The 19558-nt window shown below is 28.4% G+C and overlaps 4 protein-coding genes across 6 annotated transcripts; 1 reads left to right on the top strand and 3 right to left on the bottom strand.

Moving 5' to 3' along the window:
* Positions 1 to 173: 173 nt before the first annotated feature.
* On the top strand, positions 174 to 2062 carry LOC118068043 (JNK1/MAPK8-associated membrane protein). The gene is made up of 4 exons (XM_035085174.1): positions 174 to 919; positions 988 to 1157; positions 1340 to 1416; positions 1493 to 2062. Exons 1-4 carry the CDS (start codon positions 474 to 476, stop codon positions 1706 to 1708), a joined length of 909 nt encoding a protein of 302 aa, XP_034941065.1. The 5' UTR covers positions 174 to 473; the 3' UTR covers positions 1709 to 2062.
* LOC118068041 (neutral and basic amino acid transport protein rBAT-like) lies at positions 1838 to 5991 on the bottom strand. 3 transcript variants are annotated; one of them, XM_035085170.1, is made up of 7 exons: positions 5500 to 5991; positions 5190 to 5432; positions 3283 to 4446; positions 2947 to 3173; positions 2464 to 2469; positions 2209 to 2358; positions 1838 to 1980 (listed from the first exon to the last, which is right to left on the bottom strand). In XM_035085170.1, exons 2-7 carry the CDS (start codon positions 5418 to 5420, stop codon positions 1905 to 1907), a joined length of 1854 nt encoding a protein of 617 aa, XP_034941061.1. In that variant the 5' UTR covers positions 5421 to 5432; positions 5500 to 5991; the 3' UTR covers positions 1838 to 1904. The 3 variants fall into 3 exon arrangements, with proteins under 3 accessions (XP_034941061.1, XP_034941062.1, XP_034941063.1); XM_035085171.1 differs by having other exon boundaries at positions 5190 to 5425; XM_035085172.1 differs by lacking the exon at positions 2464 to 2469 and having other exon boundaries at positions 5500 to 5983.
* A 655-nt stretch (positions 5992 to 6646) lies between these two features.
* Positions 6647 to 9096, bottom strand: Efr (ER GDP-fucose transporter). The gene is made up of 5 exons (XM_035085173.1): positions 8948 to 9096; positions 8591 to 8807; positions 8178 to 8492; positions 7811 to 7962; positions 6647 to 7593 (listed from the first exon to the last, which is right to left on the bottom strand). Exons 1-5 carry the CDS (start codon positions 9022 to 9024, stop codon positions 7347 to 7349), a joined length of 1008 nt encoding a protein of 335 aa, XP_034941064.1. The 5' UTR covers positions 9025 to 9096; the 3' UTR covers positions 6647 to 7346.
* Positions 9097 to 9314: 218 nt separating this feature from the next.
* Positions 9315 to 15580, bottom strand: LOC118068093 (cytochrome P450 4c3-like). Its single transcript, XM_035085264.1, has 8 exons — positions 14915 to 15580; positions 13059 to 13256; positions 11014 to 11196; positions 10861 to 10930; positions 10625 to 10751; positions 10303 to 10542; positions 10055 to 10217; positions 9315 to 9884 (listed from the first exon to the last, which is right to left on the bottom strand). The coding sequence occupies exons 1-8, from the start codon at positions 15111 to 15113 to the stop codon at positions 9463 to 9465; spliced, it is 1602 nt and encodes a 533-aa protein (XP_034941155.1). The 5' UTR covers positions 15114 to 15580; the 3' UTR covers positions 9315 to 9462.
* Positions 15581 to 19558: the final 3978 nt, after the last annotated feature.

Raw genomic sequence — 19558 nt, 5'->3', positions numbered from 1 at the left:
TTCGAATTTATTAATTTAAATTGATAATGAATTATAAATTCAATGAAAAAATAAAAACAGTTTCTTGGAAATTTCAATTTAGCGCCATTAAAAGACGTCACTTGTGCGCATATTCCAATTTAACGGCTTTTATTTGCGCATGCGTTTGTAAGTGACTCTAGACTAACCTGGCTGTTCATTTTATTATCCCGGATAAATTAAATGGACTGATTGTTGTTAACATTTAAACTCTATTAAATTCTCTTTAATATCAGTCAATAATTCAGAAAATGTTCGAATTACAAGCTTTTACAGTTAAATCAATCTATACATTACCAACGAAATGATAAAACCAAGACTTAAAGTTAATTATTATAGTAAACAATTGAATTAGTGTATTGTACCACTATCAAGCAGACTCTTCATCCAACTTATGTGTTATTTTTTTGTACAATAAATTAGTAAAAAAGAAATTTTAACAAACAAATGAAAAAATGAATCAGCTTGCACACTGTCCTGGAATTTATTGTGGACGAGAATTACTTCCAGACGGTAATTGGACTGATTGTGGAGCTTGTCCTCGGGGATTTCGCACAAATGTTTCATCAGCTTGTGTACCATGTGAAGATGCTCCAACATTTTACGACTGGTTATATTTAGGATTTATGGCATTACTTGCCTTAGTTTTACATTGGTTCTCAATAGACATGGTAGCATTAAAAAGAAATATACCTAAAGAAGTAATAGCAATACATTTATCAGCACTAATTGAGACTGTCAGTGCCTCATTAATTACGCTACAATTAACAGATCCTATTGGATCATTTACAATCAAGTCCTGTAGAACTAGAAGACTTTCTGACTGGTATACTTTATTTCATAATCCTTCTCCTAATTATGAGACTTCTCTCCACTGTACACAAGAAGCTGTGTATCCATTGTTAGTAAAATATTTTTTCTCTTAAAGTAAGTCCTGTTAAACCAATTTTTAACTCTTTTTATTTTTAGGTATACAATGGTTTTTGTATTCTATTCTTTGGGGGTTATGATAATGTTACTTATAAGACCATGGGTTGTGAGAAAATTTTTGCCTAAACAAGGGAAATATTCCATCTACAATGCCTTATATTTTTTCCCAATTTTTGCATTTTTACATGCTATTGGAGGAGGACTAATCTGTAAGTTGATATCAAAAAGTTGATAATGACTACATTACTCTAATTTCATAAAAACATTAGCATTTTAATTGGACATTAAATCATATCTCATATCTATGAGAAAAGTTATAAACTTGAGATTAATAATTTTTATCATATTTCAAACAACAAATTTAACTTTTACATATTTATTTTTAATGCAGATTATTCCTTTCCATACATAACAATAATTCTCTCCGTTTTATCAAATGCTGCCCACTTTGCATTCAAATTAAACCAGGTAATCATCTATTCAAATACTGAATTTCTAGTTTTTTTGATGGATTAAAAGTTTAATTGGATATTGATGGTTTTAGACTATGAAATCCTTGCTTCTCAGCTCTGTATCCGATATAAAAAATATTACAATAATTCTTGGTCACTGGCTGTTACATGGATATGGAATTATGGCAATAGCAACTCTCAGAGGAATAAGTATTCATCCAGCAATGTTTTTACTGGTACCTTTACCTGCTCTATTTTATATACTTACCGCAAGGTTTACTGATCCTCATAAACTTCATATAGAGTAAATTAAATTTAAAAAAAATAGGTTAATAAATATATTTTGTTTCATAAAAAAATTTTATAGAGCGTAATTTATGCTGTGATTAATGATGATTTTATTTTATAATTTCATCAAATTTTTTTTGAGTATATTCATGTATCTTATCATTTAACACAAAAAAAAATTTCATGCTTAAATATAAATATTTTTTATCGAGCACTTTAAGACTCTGGTACGAATGTAAGAACTACTGTACTTTTTGGAGCCATGGGAATATTATCCGATGATAATTTAGTCCTAAAACATAAATAAATTATGACAATTAATTTATAACGTCTATTTCATAATAAATAAAAAGAAATATAAATTTTTTACTGAATAATAAATTACTTATATAATTATTAATAGCTTTTGTATGCAATAGGTTAAATGGGGTTAAATGACTTTCTTCTGTGCTGATATTGGCAAGTTAGTAAACAGAAGTTTGTCAATAAATTAATTATGACAAGTTAATTAAATACTCACGGAATAGACTGTCCATCTTGAACATAATTTGGACTGTGAGTTAATATGCTCACTTCCGAAGGCATGGCTGACAACGATGACACATCAATCGATGCATTTTCCCTCGAGCTTTGGTATGCTACTAAATATCCAGGATGTCCGCCTTTTAACCTGTTATTGATTTAATTTATTTAAATTATTGTTTATGTAACAACAATTATTCCGTAAAATTACTGATAATTGACAACTCTATGAGTTAAACAATAAAATACATACCCATCTCTATTTAATCCAAATGTACGTAAGAACGAATTAAAAGATAGTTTCATTGTTAGTAAAATTAAATATATAATAGTTTATGAGTACTTATCGATAAACAATGGAACGAGGAATCTTTTAGTTTTTCTTTTATGAAGAAAAATAAATTAAGACGCATACAAAGACAGTTAGGGCAATGTTTTGATTCTAAAGGTTTGTTTAAGTAGATACTTGGTGATAAAACTTTTCATTTGATAGATAAAAATAAAAATGACCTTTAAAATTCAGTATTGTTAGTATGATAAAAACTATTTCGTTATATGAACATTTGAGTGAAGTAAAAAAATTATTAATCGACCTCATTAGATAATAATTTGATAACATGGAAAATATTTCTTTGCTTTAAGTATTTCTTAGTTGATCAACGATACTAGTATTATTTATAATTCCAAGTTGAAACTTAATGCTATTTTACATCTAAATAATAAATATTAAATATACCTTGTGTAAGCAAAGACTGTTCCATTAATAACATGTGCCTTAAAATCTCCATAGAGGAAAGTTTCTTCATTACGTTTGGCAGCCAACGCAGCAAATGCTGTTGGAGCTGATAAAGTGTCATTCAATTTAAATATCGGTGTACCTGGCAATAGTAACGTCATTAGTGTGATACTATCAGCTACATTTATAGGCATACGCTGTCTCAGAGATCGTTCTTTTCCATTTACCTGAAAATAATTGTATTTTTCACTAAAACTAATTCCATTACCAAATTTTCAATTAGCACAAACTCTATCAAAGTTTGTATTACAATACTTTGAACCATTAAATACTTACATCCCAGCCAGGCCAGCTGACATTTGTTCGTGAAATCCACTCAGTTACTTCATGAATTAAAATTTCAGCTGGTATTTCAGCATCAGCAGTGCTCAAAAATTGAGATTTCTGTGGTAAATCTATAAGTCTTTGGTTCTCATTCAAGATAGCTAACGTATCAGCTCCCACGTCATCTTGTAGCGTAAACAATTCATCATCTTTAGTGATATTTGCAATTTTTTCTCTCCAAAGTTTCAAAATCTTAACATTTTCCTGACGATTTTGCGTGTAAACGTGATTTAAATATTGATACTCTTCGGGTTCTGCTGGGAATGAGCTACGTTTTTCATCAAGACGATGAGGATCTTCAGTTAAATACTGAGTACTTCCCAACCTAAATCCACTGATCCCTTGGCTCAACCAGAATTGGAATATTTCAACGAATTCATTTATTACACTTGGATTCTCGAAATTAAAGTCTGGTTGGGTTTTATTTAATTGATGCAAATAATATTGACCACGAACTTGATGCCAAGCCCATGCTGAACCTCCATAGACACTTAACCAATTGTTAGGAGGTTGACGAGTTCCATCAGCAGCATTTTTTCCATCAGCCCAAACATAATAATTAGTATAAGGTTCTTCTCGGTTTACTGATCTATTGAACCAAGGATGATTTATTGATGAATGATTAGGATCAACCTCCAGCACGATCCTTTGATCACGTTGTTTAGCAGCAGCAATGACATCTTTCATAAATTGCATGTCTCCAATTTCACGCTTAATGACTTTGAAGTCTTCAACATGACCTGAAGTGCCTTTGAGGATTGACGATAATGCAATTGTTTGAACATGCTTACCCTTTATGGTGTCGAATAGAGCTTCTACACCTTTGATGTCTTTTCCTTCCAAGTCAGAAGAGTCTATTTGAATAATCGGACTTTTTTCCCACCATTTTTTGGGTATTGGAGCAGAGCATTTTGGAGCGAATACTATAATTGCTATGGCACCAAATAACATGGCAAACCATAAAATCCAAAATCCTATGAACATTACCCATCGTAAGCGTACCCAAAATGGATCATTAGCATATTTCATTAACTCTTCTTTTCCCATTCCACATAGAACGTCATTCGCGGATTTGACGGTAATTTTTGCATCACCATTTTCTGAGATGAGTATGATCTGTATAATAAAAGAAATATTTTAGTTTGGGTTATAACAGAGTTCTCTGGAATGAATGATGCAATATCGGTTCTATGTTTCCAAGGTTAGGTATGTTGTTACAGTTAAATTTTAGAATGAAAGTTATAGACTTTTTAGAAATTTACAGTGTACATTGAAGTTCTGATCAATAAAATTGTTTCTGATAAATAAAAAATTGAGCAAAAAATGTTGAGACAAATTGTGAACAAATAATTTCTAATAAATAAAACAAAACTTTCATCATGAGCATGTTTTTCTATTTGATATCAATAGATTTATCTTTTATCTCTATATAAGTAATTATTAAAGAAAAAAGCTAAAATGTATAATATTATTGTAAATGAAAAAAAAACTGATAATAAAAAATTAAAATTTTTAAATATAAATTCATAAATATTAATTATCTTTTAGTAATGCATTATTTAAAAAAGATTATCAATCAGCTACTTAGCAAATAATGCGTTAAAAATGCAGTGGCAGCCATTTTAAACAACATACCGGATTTTTTATACAGCTGTGCTATGTAAAGAATATCATCAAAGTTTTATTTTCTGTATTAAACTTCTGATTTTATTCAGAAATCATTCCACAATTAGTTTTTTGAACACAACTGTACACATTTTTCAGTTAATTATGAGACTGTCTGTGATAAAATACTTAAACTTATTACGATCAATTAAAGAAGAGAAACCATAAATCTAAAAAATTAATAAAATACAAACCTCAGCAGTTCTTGCTATTGGATCAGCACTCGTTGGATCATTCAACATTTTTTCTTTCGCTCCATCGTCAATTTCCACTTCGTCAGTTTTTCCCATTTTTTGAGCTTGATTTTCGTTTTTCGTATCCCAATTAGAATTATCCTCTGGCAACGACTTGTACGTGGCGACTGATCCGTTGGTGGTGCTATTAACCTCCGGCGCATTCGCTAAATTCATGCTCCCCCTCTCCATAGTTTCTATAACCTTCAAGGCCGTTTTAGGATCTATAAAATAGCATCGCTATCTCTTACTTAGAAGCTGTAATACTCACAGTTACTTTGACTCAATTCACTTCCTCTTCTCGTGATACCTCCAACAGAAGCAAGAATGGAGTTCAATTATGCTCCAATTATATACTTAATTGAATCAGATCAGCTTACTGGACATGTAATATATCAAAGAAGTCCACACCCCAAATTAGGTCAATGCGCTTCTTGTTCTGCGCATTAAATTCTCCAAATTGCAATGCACTTTACAAATTTTTGCTTATACTAAATTCTTCTCACACACTTTATAATCCACGTGGTAAATAATTAATTTCATTTCCTAATTCAAAAGCACTTGATGTTCGTTCTTCACTTTCTGTAATCTACTAGCTATTTTTATTCAATTGTATCCTATTTATACAATTTTAGAAGACTGTTCGGCAGACAGCACACAAAATTATTGTTTACTCTTCATTGGATCCACATGTGCCATAGAATATCATGGTTAGATTAGATTATTCAACTGACAAAGCATGTGATAAGTAAAGAGAAAATGATATTATAGACTAAACAAAACGTAATTATTTGATGATAATTCAAATTTAACATCTGTATTGAAATATTACAAACTTTACAGGCTACTAGAGTCTAAAGATAGAAAAGCAGAATATATAATTCTGCTCTTTTTAAATACTACAAGGAATTCAGTTACTATCTTTAAAGATTTCTTATTCTTTGTAAGTATCCTCGATGAGTAAATGGTTAACACAACATTGGTGAAATACACCAATTGAGGAAAATGAGAAAAATAATTACTACGACCAAAGAAGTCCAAAATATCCAGAAGAGAAATAGTCTTATTTTTATCCATAGGGGTTGAGCCACAAAATAATCATAGTTACCACCTAATTCTACAAAGATTATTGATAATTTATTTAAAGTTTGAGAAAATTATAATAAAAAATATAAAACTTACCAGTTTTAAAGAATTTAGTGTTTAATTCATCATAATAAATTGGGTGATCAATTAAACTCAATTTTTCGTAGTTTAACATTTTTTTTATTTTTCAATTAAATGAATCAATTTTTTGCACTTGCCAATATAATAAACTCAATCATCAGATAAAATTAATTAAAGAATTTTAATTAGCTAAAAATAATATACTAAAAGTAAATTTATTAAATGAATCTTAAAAAAAAAAACGTTTTCGATTTTTTTTTTTTTTTGCCAAATAGATGGATTTTTATTATGAACGACAATGGTTGATTATTGACTGACAACATATGAAGGCACTTGCATAAAATAAATAATATATACCCAATGTCGTTCTTGAATTAATATTTAAATCTCTAATCCAAGTATTAATAACACTTGTTTATTAATTTTTTTCGAATTTCTACTAATAATAATAATCTTGATTCCTACACTTTCATTAATCTTCTTCAAATTTTGATCGAATAAATTTGTAATTTCACTAAGTATTGTGTATATAACTAAAAAAAAAAACAGATAAAAAATATTTTTTTTTCATTTAAAATAATTTCAAAAAGTAATAGATCATTAAAACTGATTGAATTTAGTATTTACAATTACTCAATGAGTAAAGTGATTATTTACTGAATATTCAGCAGCTCTGACCATGATAACACATTTTTAACCAACGTTAAAACGCACTGCGAGGATGATAATGATAACACGTCGCCAACGCTTGATTATAGTTTTGAGGTCGTCTTCAAGAAAGTTTTTACAGTGATTTAATTTTCCAATGCCCCCAACAATTATTATTATCCTTTTACTTATCAGGTTATTGCCACAATAAATAGTCGTAAGCATCACTTCATAATCAAAAGTAATAGTTCTCGATAACAAAAATGAAGAATTAATATTTTTTCCCCTTCTTATCATTATCATTCATTCTACTTTCTTCGCCTTTGATGGACCTTGTACACTTTGTATTATTTTTGGCACAAGTTCTGTAAAAATAATTGTTCCCAGGAACACTAAAAATGTTCCAATCCAATGATAAATACTAAATTCATTTTGGAAATATACTATAGAAAATAGTAATGATAAAAATTTTCTTAACGTTACAACTAGAGTAACAGTCAAAGATGTACATTCTGTCGTCAGTACAAAAACTGAGCTGATGCACATATATCTAAAATATTGAGTTAAGGTTATAATACATGTTGAATGATGCCAGAAAAATTATAGAATATTATTAAGTAGAGTGATCTCCAATTATTGACATTTATTCTACTCTATTTCTATGTATAGTTATTTTCTTTAATCGAATTAGAAATTAGCGTAGAGCCAATAATTGAATTTATTACCTTCTTGTTAGTTCTATTTTAGTAGTATAAGAAAAAGGATACTGAGTCAAAATATTTCCAATAAGATATGCAATAGTCTTAGGCATCGTTACTCCAATATATGGAACTAATAATGGATCAGACTTAATGGCCATCATCGCATGGTCCCAAATATTTGGAGCCAATGTTAGAAAAAATGGTAGTGGTAAAAGATGCTGAAAAATAATTTTACGTAAGAATTACTTTAACGGTTTCAGATATTAAACATTTTTGCAAGTCATGATGATTTTCATAAGTACTTAGGTTTCTTTTTTTATCGAATTTATCAACATTTATCAAATGTTTTTATGTTTCATTGTCATAAATAATATTGTTATTAATAAATGTATTAATTCTTTAAATTCATAATTAATTAAATAAATATTCTTACTGTATAATATAGAGCTTCTCTAGGACGTTTTCCGTACTTAGCATATAACTCTTCCTGATATATACCCATTCTTGCTGATATGAACAATGCTAGAGTCAATAAAAAAATCCCAACACACCACCAAAACAAATTTTCCACAGGAGTTGGAGGTATAGCATTTTCTACAAGTTTTTGAGTTGATTTTACTTCTTGTCCACTTATTATTGTACATATCACAATACCCATAGTTATCATAAATACTGATAGGTACTTGCTAAATACGTATCTTTTCTTTAAAATTATTATACCCATTATCATATTTGCTATCAGAGATCCCTGTAATATTAATAATGTTTATTAGTTGCAATGTAAATGATTTGATTAGTTGTGAATTAAAAAGTACAAAGGTTAAATATATTATTTTTGATACTTACAGCTCTGAATATCATGTGTAAAGGCATAGGTATATTAAAATCAAAAGCATAATTATTACAAACACTAGATACAAAAAACATCACAACAAGAATCAGGTAATCCTTAATTCCTATCTTTGGTTTAACAGTGCCAAACTTTGAAGTAAAAAAAAATCCTTCTATTGAAATTAAAAGGAATTGTGAAAATGTAATAAGATTTCCACTGCCTGGATCTTCTCTGTAAAAAAAATACTCGGTTAAAATTAAAGAAAATACATATTCAAACGAATTTGTTGATTAATGTGACAAGTAGCATTACGTCATAACCTCGATGACATTTAGCTCGAAAATTTTACTTGAAAATAACACAAAACTTACTTTACTAATAATTCCAGAAATACAACATTCGTACAACAGCCTAAAAATACCAATCCTATTGCTATCGGTACTTTCATTTTTAATAAATAAAGTAAAAAATCCACACAACAAAATATAACCTACAAACGTGAGTCTTATGGTGCGCAACGATGCGCCAGACTGCGGTGCTTGAGTGTTTGCATTCCATTCTTCACGCATGCGTTGATGTACATGAGCAGGAGTACTCCAAAACCAATTGGAGTTGTTCTTTTAATTTAAAACAAAGTGAGAAATAACTTTTATAATTAATGCAAAAAAAAAAAAAACAAATTAAAATTTATCATAGACAATTATTTATTATCTATAATTTAAAATATCGAAACTATGATACAAGAATATTAAAGTAAAAAATTTGCTAATAGTACGATTATCAAATACAAGAAATTGTTCTCTTGAATATTTTAGAAAATCTACTTAACATCTATTTATAAAAATCTATAAATTGTAACACTATTTATAATCTTAAATAAAATCATTCAATCATCTTTTGTTTTGACACATTCAGGTAATTGCTCACAATCATTACTAATACTTTCATCTAATTTTGGCTTTAGAATTTTACTTTCTCTTGGAGAAATTTTGAGACGAATTCCATCTCTATTAATAAGAACTACTGAAGAAATTAATCGTAATTGATCCGTGCTGTCTAAAGCTTCAATTTTATAAGCTCTAAGGAGTGTGAGAATTGATGCTTTAACCACCATCGTTCCAAATTTCCATCCAATACAGTTTCGTGAGCCTGCACTGAACGGGATGTATGTGAAACTTTGTGGTTTTGGATTTTCTGGTAAAAAACGTTCTGGTTTGAATTCTTCGGGATCCGGAAAATGTCGGGGATCTCGATGAAGCATAAATACATTTATTAATACTGTTGATCCAATAGGAATATCATTATTCACTGCAATGAAAAAAAATAAAATTCATTATCAAACAGTTTCTTACTCGTGATCATTATTATTAGAGCACTTAAGATGTAATAATAATTTTAATTGGTTTCTCTAAACCTGTTCAATAATATACATTACGTTCTGCACTAATCAATTAGTTTATCAGTTATCTTCTACTTACTTAATCTAATTGGATGATATATTTGTCGGGCAATTAATGGAACCACAGGATACAACCTCCATGTTTCTTTAATACAAGCTTCCAGCCAAGTGAGTTTACTTAAATTATCTAAAGTTAGTTCTTCTGATCCAATAACTGCTTCAAATTCATCCAAGATTTTTTCCTAGATATTGAGTAAATGCTTATGAATAATTTACTTCAGAATTAAGATAAGTTTTTTTCATTAAAGCATTCTATTAAAAATATACCTGATATTCTGGATGTCGACCCAAGCAGTATAAGACCCAAGAAATACTTGTAGCAGTTGTATCATGTCCAGCGAACATGAAAGTATTCACTTGATCCCTAATATCTATATCTGTGAGACCAAGATCATTTTGAGAATATTTGAGGAGGAGATCAAGTAATGGTTGTTGCCTTGTGTTCATTGGATTATTAAAATTATCGTCATGGTTCGATTTCCATTGTGTTTTTCGTTCGGTTATTACCTGTAAATGTTTATTAAATAATTTGAAAATTCTTTTATGCAACAAATAAAACTATTAATTATAAAACTTTGAAAATACTTACACTATCAACAAAACTGTGAATAACATTGAGTGCATTCTCATGTTCTTTCCCTAAAGAAGTCAGTCGGAAGATTGGATCCAAAGAAATCCAAATATTAGTAAATCTTGTTTGGATAATTTCTGTCATTCTGAAATTGAAAAAACAAAACAATCATTTTACATTGATTATACAATATAATCTAAGCAGTAAAGTAACGAATGAGTTAAAATGAATAAAAAGAACAAAATAAATCATACTTTTCCACTGCTATTACATAATCATTTTGATAATTTTGTTGAGCATTTAAATGATATCCCATGCTGCATTCTGCAATCATTGATTATATTAAAGATCATTAATCATAATGCTACTAATAAATAGTAAAAGTGAAAATTTATTGCCTGTCTTACCACAAATCATATCTAAAGCTGCTCGTTTTGCATAGGGAACAACGTTGAAAACATTATTCACTTCAGCTTTCAAACACGAGACCATCGTTGCTGATTCATGAGCTACTGACTTTAAATATTGCTGTTGCATTACACTGTGGAATGCTGGAGTAAGAAGTTTCCGTAAAAAATGCCATTGATTACCTGAAAAACCATTAAAAAATTATATCAAATCTAAATCATGATTTATTAATTATATCAATTTTTCAAGTAAAAATTAGCCTTAAAATTGTAATAGTTATTTTTAAATTATTTTGATAAGAATTAATGTAATTTAGAATTTTTTTTATCTACTAAAATTATAAAAGTCATGAGAATTTATGGCGCCTAGATAAAAAAAATTATATTTTCTCTACATATTAAGTTATATTTTGATTTGATTTATCAGCTAAGATCATAAATACATCAAGTATTTAATTATGCCAATATAAGGATACTTGTTTTTTTTGTAATACAATTATCATATAATTATTGTTGTGACTAGAGAGATATTATATTTGTAACAAATCCTTTAGACACAACCTTGGCACGTGATTTTTGCCACGAGAAAATTCAAGCTCACTGAACGTAATTGTCAGCACATGTATATAATCAATTTTCTTTAATAGTCATCCTTTTAATTATTCGGAAAAAATGATATATTATAAATTATCATACACATTATGATTTCTTCACATTATATATGATAAACTTGAAATATTCTAGCACCTATTTTAGAATACGAGTTTTTAATGATATCTTGAAAGATTGGTTTTTTTAATTCATATTGTTAAAGAATTGATGACAATGATGAAGATAGAAAATTAAAAATTTTCTAGATATTCACATCATAATAATAATGGTTACAATGTTGACTTGTTCAATTCATCATCCGATAGTTTACAACAATTAATTGATGAATTTAATTGAGAATATTTCTATTAAAGAAACTGTCAATTAAACTGTTTATAACAATTAATTGATAAATTTAATTGAAGATGGATGATCAAAATAATAAACGAATGAAGAAAAATAAATGATTAGGAGTCATATATTGCAAAATGAAACTCATCAAAACTGGCAGTTAAAGCGCCGGTCGTCAACGTCTGGACACCTGATTCACTTCCCTCTTTCTCCTGTCGTTCAAGGCTGGCCGAATAGTTTTTACAATAATCTACTTATTGAGAAGCAGAATATCTTGAGTGCGAAATATCTGTTGTGAGTGGCAAAAAATTTATGAATAAATGACATAAATGAAACTTGTATAATTTTTTCATACTATTGAGAATGCAACAAATTGGATTCATAACTTCAACAGAAGAAAAAGCAGTTGCAGTTATAAATAAGAATATCATATTCATGAATATGACGTGTTCAGAAGAATTATTTTTACTCTTAAAACTCAAAGAAAAATAATGATAAATATGGTAAGTTTTTACAGTCATAAAAATTATTTTAAGCAATTTTTAATATACACAATAACAATTGTCTTTTTTCTACCGATTCGCAGAAATTAAAATCATCAATTATTAGATAACAACTATTATCTATTGGTAGTAATGACGATAATTACTTTACTTGTTCTAAATTATTCAAATGGATGGCAATACCGTGACAAGAATAAATCGCTATTTTTCTCATTCCAGAAATAACCAGAAATAAGTCATGAATATGTAGAGGAATGTTTATAAGTCAAAATGGCTTTTAAAAAAGCATTACTGCTAGCTCAATAACATACTGTTTACTTGGAATTATTTAATACATTTTGTAATAATACTAGATCGTTTTAGATCAAAAGCAACATATCTATGAAAACGATAGTTCAACAAGTAGATAAACTCTTATTTGAACAGACATATAATTTAGGCAAAATTCATCAATTCATGATAGTAAGAAACTATTTAAATTTCATTAAAATTCTTTTTAAAAATAACATGAATAAATTTAATAAAATTATACTTTATATTTTATCATAATATTTTGATTGAATTGAGCCAATTTTGAATGCCAAAGATTGAGAAATTTACCTGTGCTATTAACAAGTCCATCACCAAGCCAAGGTTTAAGATACTGATACTCCAAGCTCTTCTCAATATGAATACTGCTGCTGAGTAGTGGCTGAACCCCTTCAACTCGATAAACAAATACTAAAGGTCTTGGTCCCAACCAGAGAAGATAAATGTCCCCAAATTGCTTACCCCATTCAAGTAGTTTCTTGAAAAATTCTGCAAGCAAAATAAAGAAAAACAAATAAATTAAATCATCAGCATCATGTGAAAACATTCAAGACATCCGGAATATTAATGTGATTTTCATTGCATTCTGTTTATTTGTGTTCGGTCGTTGCCTCAATGACTTGTGTGCAAGTAGACCGTTGCATCTATATCTCTATCACTGGCAATTAGGTAGGTTCTTCCTCCTTGGCCTCGTCGACGGTCGTCAACGTTGCGGCGATGACCGAGAGCATGCTGCATGCGCGATTATTCACTTGGACAAGAAGAGAAGGAGAAGAGGAAAGAGCGGCCATTGACCGGAAAAAATCTCGGACATTTTTGCAGTAAAACTAGTTGCAGCCAAGGTCTATGTAATATACTTACAAGGAGCATTGCTAAAGAGACTTCACGCAAACAAGTTTGATCAATTTCATGTATATTCAATCTCTTCGATTTATTTGATTTCTCTTTCATTCAATAACAACAATTATTATTTTTTATAATATTGATTTGATGCATTCAATTTACCAATTTTTTTCCATTAATATCAACCGAATAGTAAATAATGAAAAAAAAAAACTTATTTTTATTCAGACAAAATTATTTGATAATTTTTTTTTTTTTTTGCTAAGAAAGAGACATTTTTTAAAGATTAATTATTTTAATTATTATGTACATAGAGAAGAAGTTACTAGTTTTGATAAAAAATTCATTAATTTTTGTAAAAAAAAACTCATTGGAATTTTAGTTACAAACTCTTTCACTAGTACAGTGAATATTTAATTAAATTAACAAATATATTGTTATTGAGATAAAAAAAAAGAATATTTTAATTAGCTGCATCACATCAAAGTTCATTTTTTAAATATTAATTATTTCTAGAATAAATTAAAAATTTTAAGATACTACTTATTTAAATTTCAATAAACAACTTTATAAATCAATTTTCAAAACAATGATGTTATCAATAATAATTCAAGTTTATTAATCAGAGAAAATAATTAAAAAGTAAAGTATGAAATATTTGTTGAAAAGAATGAAAGGAATTTATTAAATCTCTTGATTGTTTTCAATGAATCAAATCTTTGAGGAAATAAATAATTCATTTTTTCTTTAAATTAATAAAATTGACTCTGATTGTATTGATCTCAATGACAAATGTATTTTAAAATACTGCAAGCGAAATAATTTTTTTTTTTTTTAAGGATGAAGTTCATTGAGGAGCCACGTGCAGCACAACCAAATGAGGACAAGAACGAAATCGTAAGTAAAAGCAGTTAGCATAATAATATACATATATACAAAGAAGAGAGTTATATGTCTTTTCCCTTGATGACCGTTTATTCACGCGTGTAGGAGAAAGATTCGCATGTATGATTACCCTGATGCACATCAACCGACCTCGACCTGATTCCTCATAGTCTTTTCTTTCGTTCTTTCCTTCTCAATTATTTTTTTTCTTTTCACTCACTCTCTTTTCTTTCTCAACTATCCATACACATTGAAGTCTGTACCCAGAGGAAGTCGATTGACCCTAAAGACGCAATGGAACATTAACAAGATGAAAATTTTATTGCATCACTCGCATATACTTAAATAATTCATTTTTACCAGTATCATTAAAAAAAAATCATCATAATAGCAAACTTTCATTTTTAAAAAATACCCACCTTCAAGACTGCAATTAAGTTGAACTGCATTTCCAATAATTGGCAAGGCAATTGGTGAAGGAACATTTCTTAGAGAGTATAAAAATTTCGTCCTCTTGACAAAAAGAATCACCAGAACAATAAAAGTACTTAAAAACAAAAAAGGTGTAGTCCAAGATCCAGAGAAAGGCACCAGAGTACTCATATTTGTAGCTTTCATATCGAATAAATAAAATTGAATATTCTTTCTTCTTCACTAATCTCTCTCTTTAGATTAAAAAATCTGTTATCACTTGATACTTGACAAAATCACGATAGATTCAAATCAATAGAGATTCCAAGCACTATTTTATATTCAAATCAAGGAGAAAAAAAAATGTAATATTATTTTAGTGACAAGAAAACACTCAAAGCGACGTACGAGACGCTGTGAAGGAAGTCTTCCTGTCACTTTTGCAAGCAACACAGTAGACTCGTCTTCTCAGAAAGTCTCTGGGGGTTTTTATCTTGTTACCCACGTTGTGGTGTGAATACCACCACTTCTCGGTTGTGCATGAGCACGGGAGATCACCGAAGAAACAAAAGGGGAACGAGTGATGAAACAAATGGTGCTTTAATGAGTCTGTTATATCCACAGTCGTGTATAAGTTGGTTTATATCTCATACGATTGGTATACATGCGTTCTGTCGGCCGAAAGTTTGCCCTTATATACTTAATAAGAAGTTACCCCCGGCAAGTCGCGGATGTCTCCACCAATAGAATCAGACACGTGGATACGATGACCGACTGTGTGCCGATTCAACCTCCAGCTGAACGTCGGTCGCCCACTCTTACGGTATTATTTCCATATCGACTTTGATTAAGTCTGTTGCTCATTTCGTCTTCAACTACCATCAAAAATTATTTATGAAATGTTTTTAAAAAAAACTTGACAGTATTTAAGACATTATTTTGTTCGCTTCAAAACATCTAACACGTTATTTGCAACTAGTTTTTTTTTTTTTTTTGGTTCGTAGAATCTTATTCTTCTTTTTAATGTAAGTAGTGTTGTCAATATTGAGAATTATTTTTTTTTGTCTGAATTACTTGTTTATTAAAATTTCTAATTGATTGCTTTTTGTTTTAGGAATACTTATTTTATAACAAATTGAACATGATTTTAATTTGTAAAAAATCTAGATTCATGAAAATAAAATACTAGATTGAATAATTGACAATAAAAAGTTGTTCAATGATTCTGATGAAATATTAGGTTAAATATTGGTTCTCCTATAATTGATGATATTATTTCAAAAAAATATTTCCTTAAAGTGTTTTATTTTTTTTTTTATTTTTGAAGAGTAAGCAATTAATAAGAATGCTAAAAGTAAAAACAAAAACATTCTAGAGATATTAATGCATTGTTTACAAATTCGATGAGTAGTGGTTAGATGGTTATTTTTTAAAAATGAAATAAATAATGCAGAATTGGAAATGAAAAGGTTATTAGGGAATTGGAGAAAAATATAAATTTGCTAAATTTATAACTTAAAATATAGATATTTCGCTTGCTATTCGATATATGGTAGTTGGAAAGAGTGAACCGAGGTCGTCCAGTCTACAAGAGTCTCATTGATTTTTTTTTACTCTTTTTATTATCTGTCAGTGATGAGACTTGACCGTTATCTAATTCTCACAACAGGATCAAAGTCTGATCAAAATGGAGCTTTGGACGAAAATGGGAAATTTTGCACTAATTTGCAATTTAAAATAACCTCATTTTTTCAAAGATCTATCAAAAAAATGTTCATCATTTCTATGAAATGAAACAAAGGAAATACAGGAACAAAAAACAAAGAATTTAAACGTAAGTGAAAATAACAAATTAGTGATAATTGGCAATAAAAAAAAGTTTTTTTACAATATAATTAACTTTCTTCCCCAGTGACACGCTTTTCAGGAACAGATAAAGGACATTAGGGGATTGGAAGGTTCTGAAGCAAAGCCACGTGCGCGACCTCACAAGAGGAAATCGACACAAGAGCTCTTGTAACCAGAGAAAGAGAAAGAGAAGAAGACTAAAAAAAATATTGAGTATCTTTATATTATGCGACCAATATTGAATTTGTCCATTGCATAATACACCAAACTCGTTCTTTTTAAATGCAGGCCACACCTTGAAATGTACCACATAAAAGAAAGTGAAATTGCATCAAGGAAAACGGATATCCGGTAAGTATATTAAAGAATGCAATTCGCAATTTTCATTTTTAACCATCAATTCACATTAATCTACGTCGATCATTATAATGAATTCTCAAAATAGTACATTGCAAAAACAAAATTCCTAGAAGTTTATTTATAGAGCAATAAACCATGAATATTTCACATTTTATTGATGGATTACACTACATAATTCCTAAATATATTTAGAAAAAAATAACTTAACATTTAATCCTACAGAATATTTTTTTTTAGTTGATAAAAGCTAATAATCTTATTATCTCCAGCTAAAAGTTATCACAAAACTTGTGAATTGAGTGTTACAATTTACGTGCGATTGTTACTACGAACCAATAATATGAAATCGGTATCTTTGTATCGTAGTGATAGTACAGTAATCAAGAACCGAATATCATAAAAGTGTTTTATTGTTAATCATTTCCAAATGATCTGCATGAGAATATAGATATATTATCAGATGATCAAATTATTACTTAATTTATCAAGATTCATTGTGATATAATTTACAGAATTTTATGTAATACGATTTGACGCATTATGAAATTTATTTTTTTTTAATCAAACGTAAATTAAATTGGTGAAAAACTAATGATAGATTTTATCATATAATTTAACAGAAATTAAAATATGTATCTATTATATTAATTGTTCGTTATACTACAAGCAAATGTGTCCTTCAAATTTTTTTCCACGTGTAAAACAATAATATGTACTTAAGATAACAGTTACAAGTAAATCATCCATTCAAAATTTTTAAGGAATATCAGTTTAAATGAAATATCATCAATCATAAATATTAAAATTTGTAGAAATATGTTCTCATTTTAATACAAAATATTTGAGTTGTGATAATCATGAACAGCAAAAATATCTGGTAGCATATTTGCGTCGTTACGTATAAAATTATTCTCTAACACGAAAAACTTGAGTTTCTAATGATATAGGTAAATTTACAAAATTATACATTCATGTTTAAAGCCACGTGTCTCTCTAGTAGATGTAGATTGAATGGGTGGAGAAGAAATATATTTAATATAAAGCGTCAATATTTCATACTTAAAATTAAATACAGGATCCTGACCTTGAACTTTCTCATGACATTTTTTTGGCGCCGTTGAAGACTACTCATTGCCAAAATTATCCGCATTCTTCTGGAGATCCCACTTGATGATTTTTTAGATAGAAAAGTTCGACACGTGTAACTTGATTGCCTTTCACCGCTAGTATTTATTAAAAGCTGATAATAAAAGGAAGCGATTCAATGATATCGGTATTATTAATTCATTTTTTGTTATTTTAAATGATTCCTTGGATCAATTAAATTCATTCTAGTTCAATTTTCCTCATTTTTTTATTGAACTAAAAAAAAATAATAAGTTTTTGCCAATATCTTTCTTTATCAGCTAAGCATCATATATTATACATTTAATTATTTATTTATGTTTTCGTAAACAAATTGATATAATTCTCAATATTTTCCTGATTAAAAAAAGCGAATAATTTAGATAAAAATATGTGGTTTTTTCCAGATTTATGATAATTAACTCGCAAAAGATTAAATCACTTACAAATATTTGTTTTTTTCTCTAATAAACTTAGTATTTGTTTAAAATATTTAGAAGGATATAGATGTTACACAAGAATTGCTAGTTATTTTATAACATCCAGGATTAGTTGATAACTATTTTTTAATTTATAATTTATGTGATAGTGAGAATATTTATTGAATAATATGACTGTAAGATTTTTTATGGCACAGTGGAAAACTTATGAATAGTGTAATTGTATTATCAACAACAATAATATGTTAATTTATCAAAGAAAATAATTTCTCCTCTACACTTAATAATAAAAATAATTGCCACGTGCTTACTACTTTATGTTTCCACTTTTTTTTATCTGACATGGTTTACTTGATAATTTAAATCATCTGTACATAAGAAATTATCATACGTTACCCCTTTGGTGATTAATTAATTATCTGTTGATATGGTAATAATGATAGCAATAATAAAGAAATTACTTTCATTCAATTGTTTTATGAATTTAGACCGATAACAGATAATTTTATTACTCTAGATATAATTAAGATTTTTTTTTCTTAAATAAATCACTGTGAAGTAATCAAAAGTTCATGAGATATCGGTCAATAATAGTTTTTAATTCACTATTTTTATAAAATTTTTACTCCTTTGTTTACAATAATTTACCACTTTTATTTTTTTAATTAAAATTTATTCCAAGTGATGTCGTCAATGAATTCAATTAATATTTAAATTGCATCAAAAATAATTGACCCAACCTAATTCTCGTAGTTAGTTTGAATTTACTAAGTATCGAGAAAGGTTCTCAGGTTTTTATGACGATGAAATACCCTCATGGCGTAATGTGATCAAAGACAATAGAACCATGAATTTGTCACGCAAAGTAATTTTCAGTGT

The sequence above is a fragment of the Chelonus insularis genome, unplaced genomic scaffold, assembly GCF_013357705.1.
Source record: "Chelonus insularis isolate UGA/USDA-ARS -01 unplaced genomic scaffold, ASM1335770v1 contig_399_pilon, whole genome shotgun sequence".
Taxonomy (NCBI): domain Eukaryota; kingdom Metazoa; phylum Arthropoda; class Insecta; order Hymenoptera; family Braconidae; genus Chelonus; species Chelonus insularis.
The sequence above is the reverse complement of the archived record's forward strand: the minus strand, read 5'-3'. Positions and strand labels throughout refer to the sequence as shown.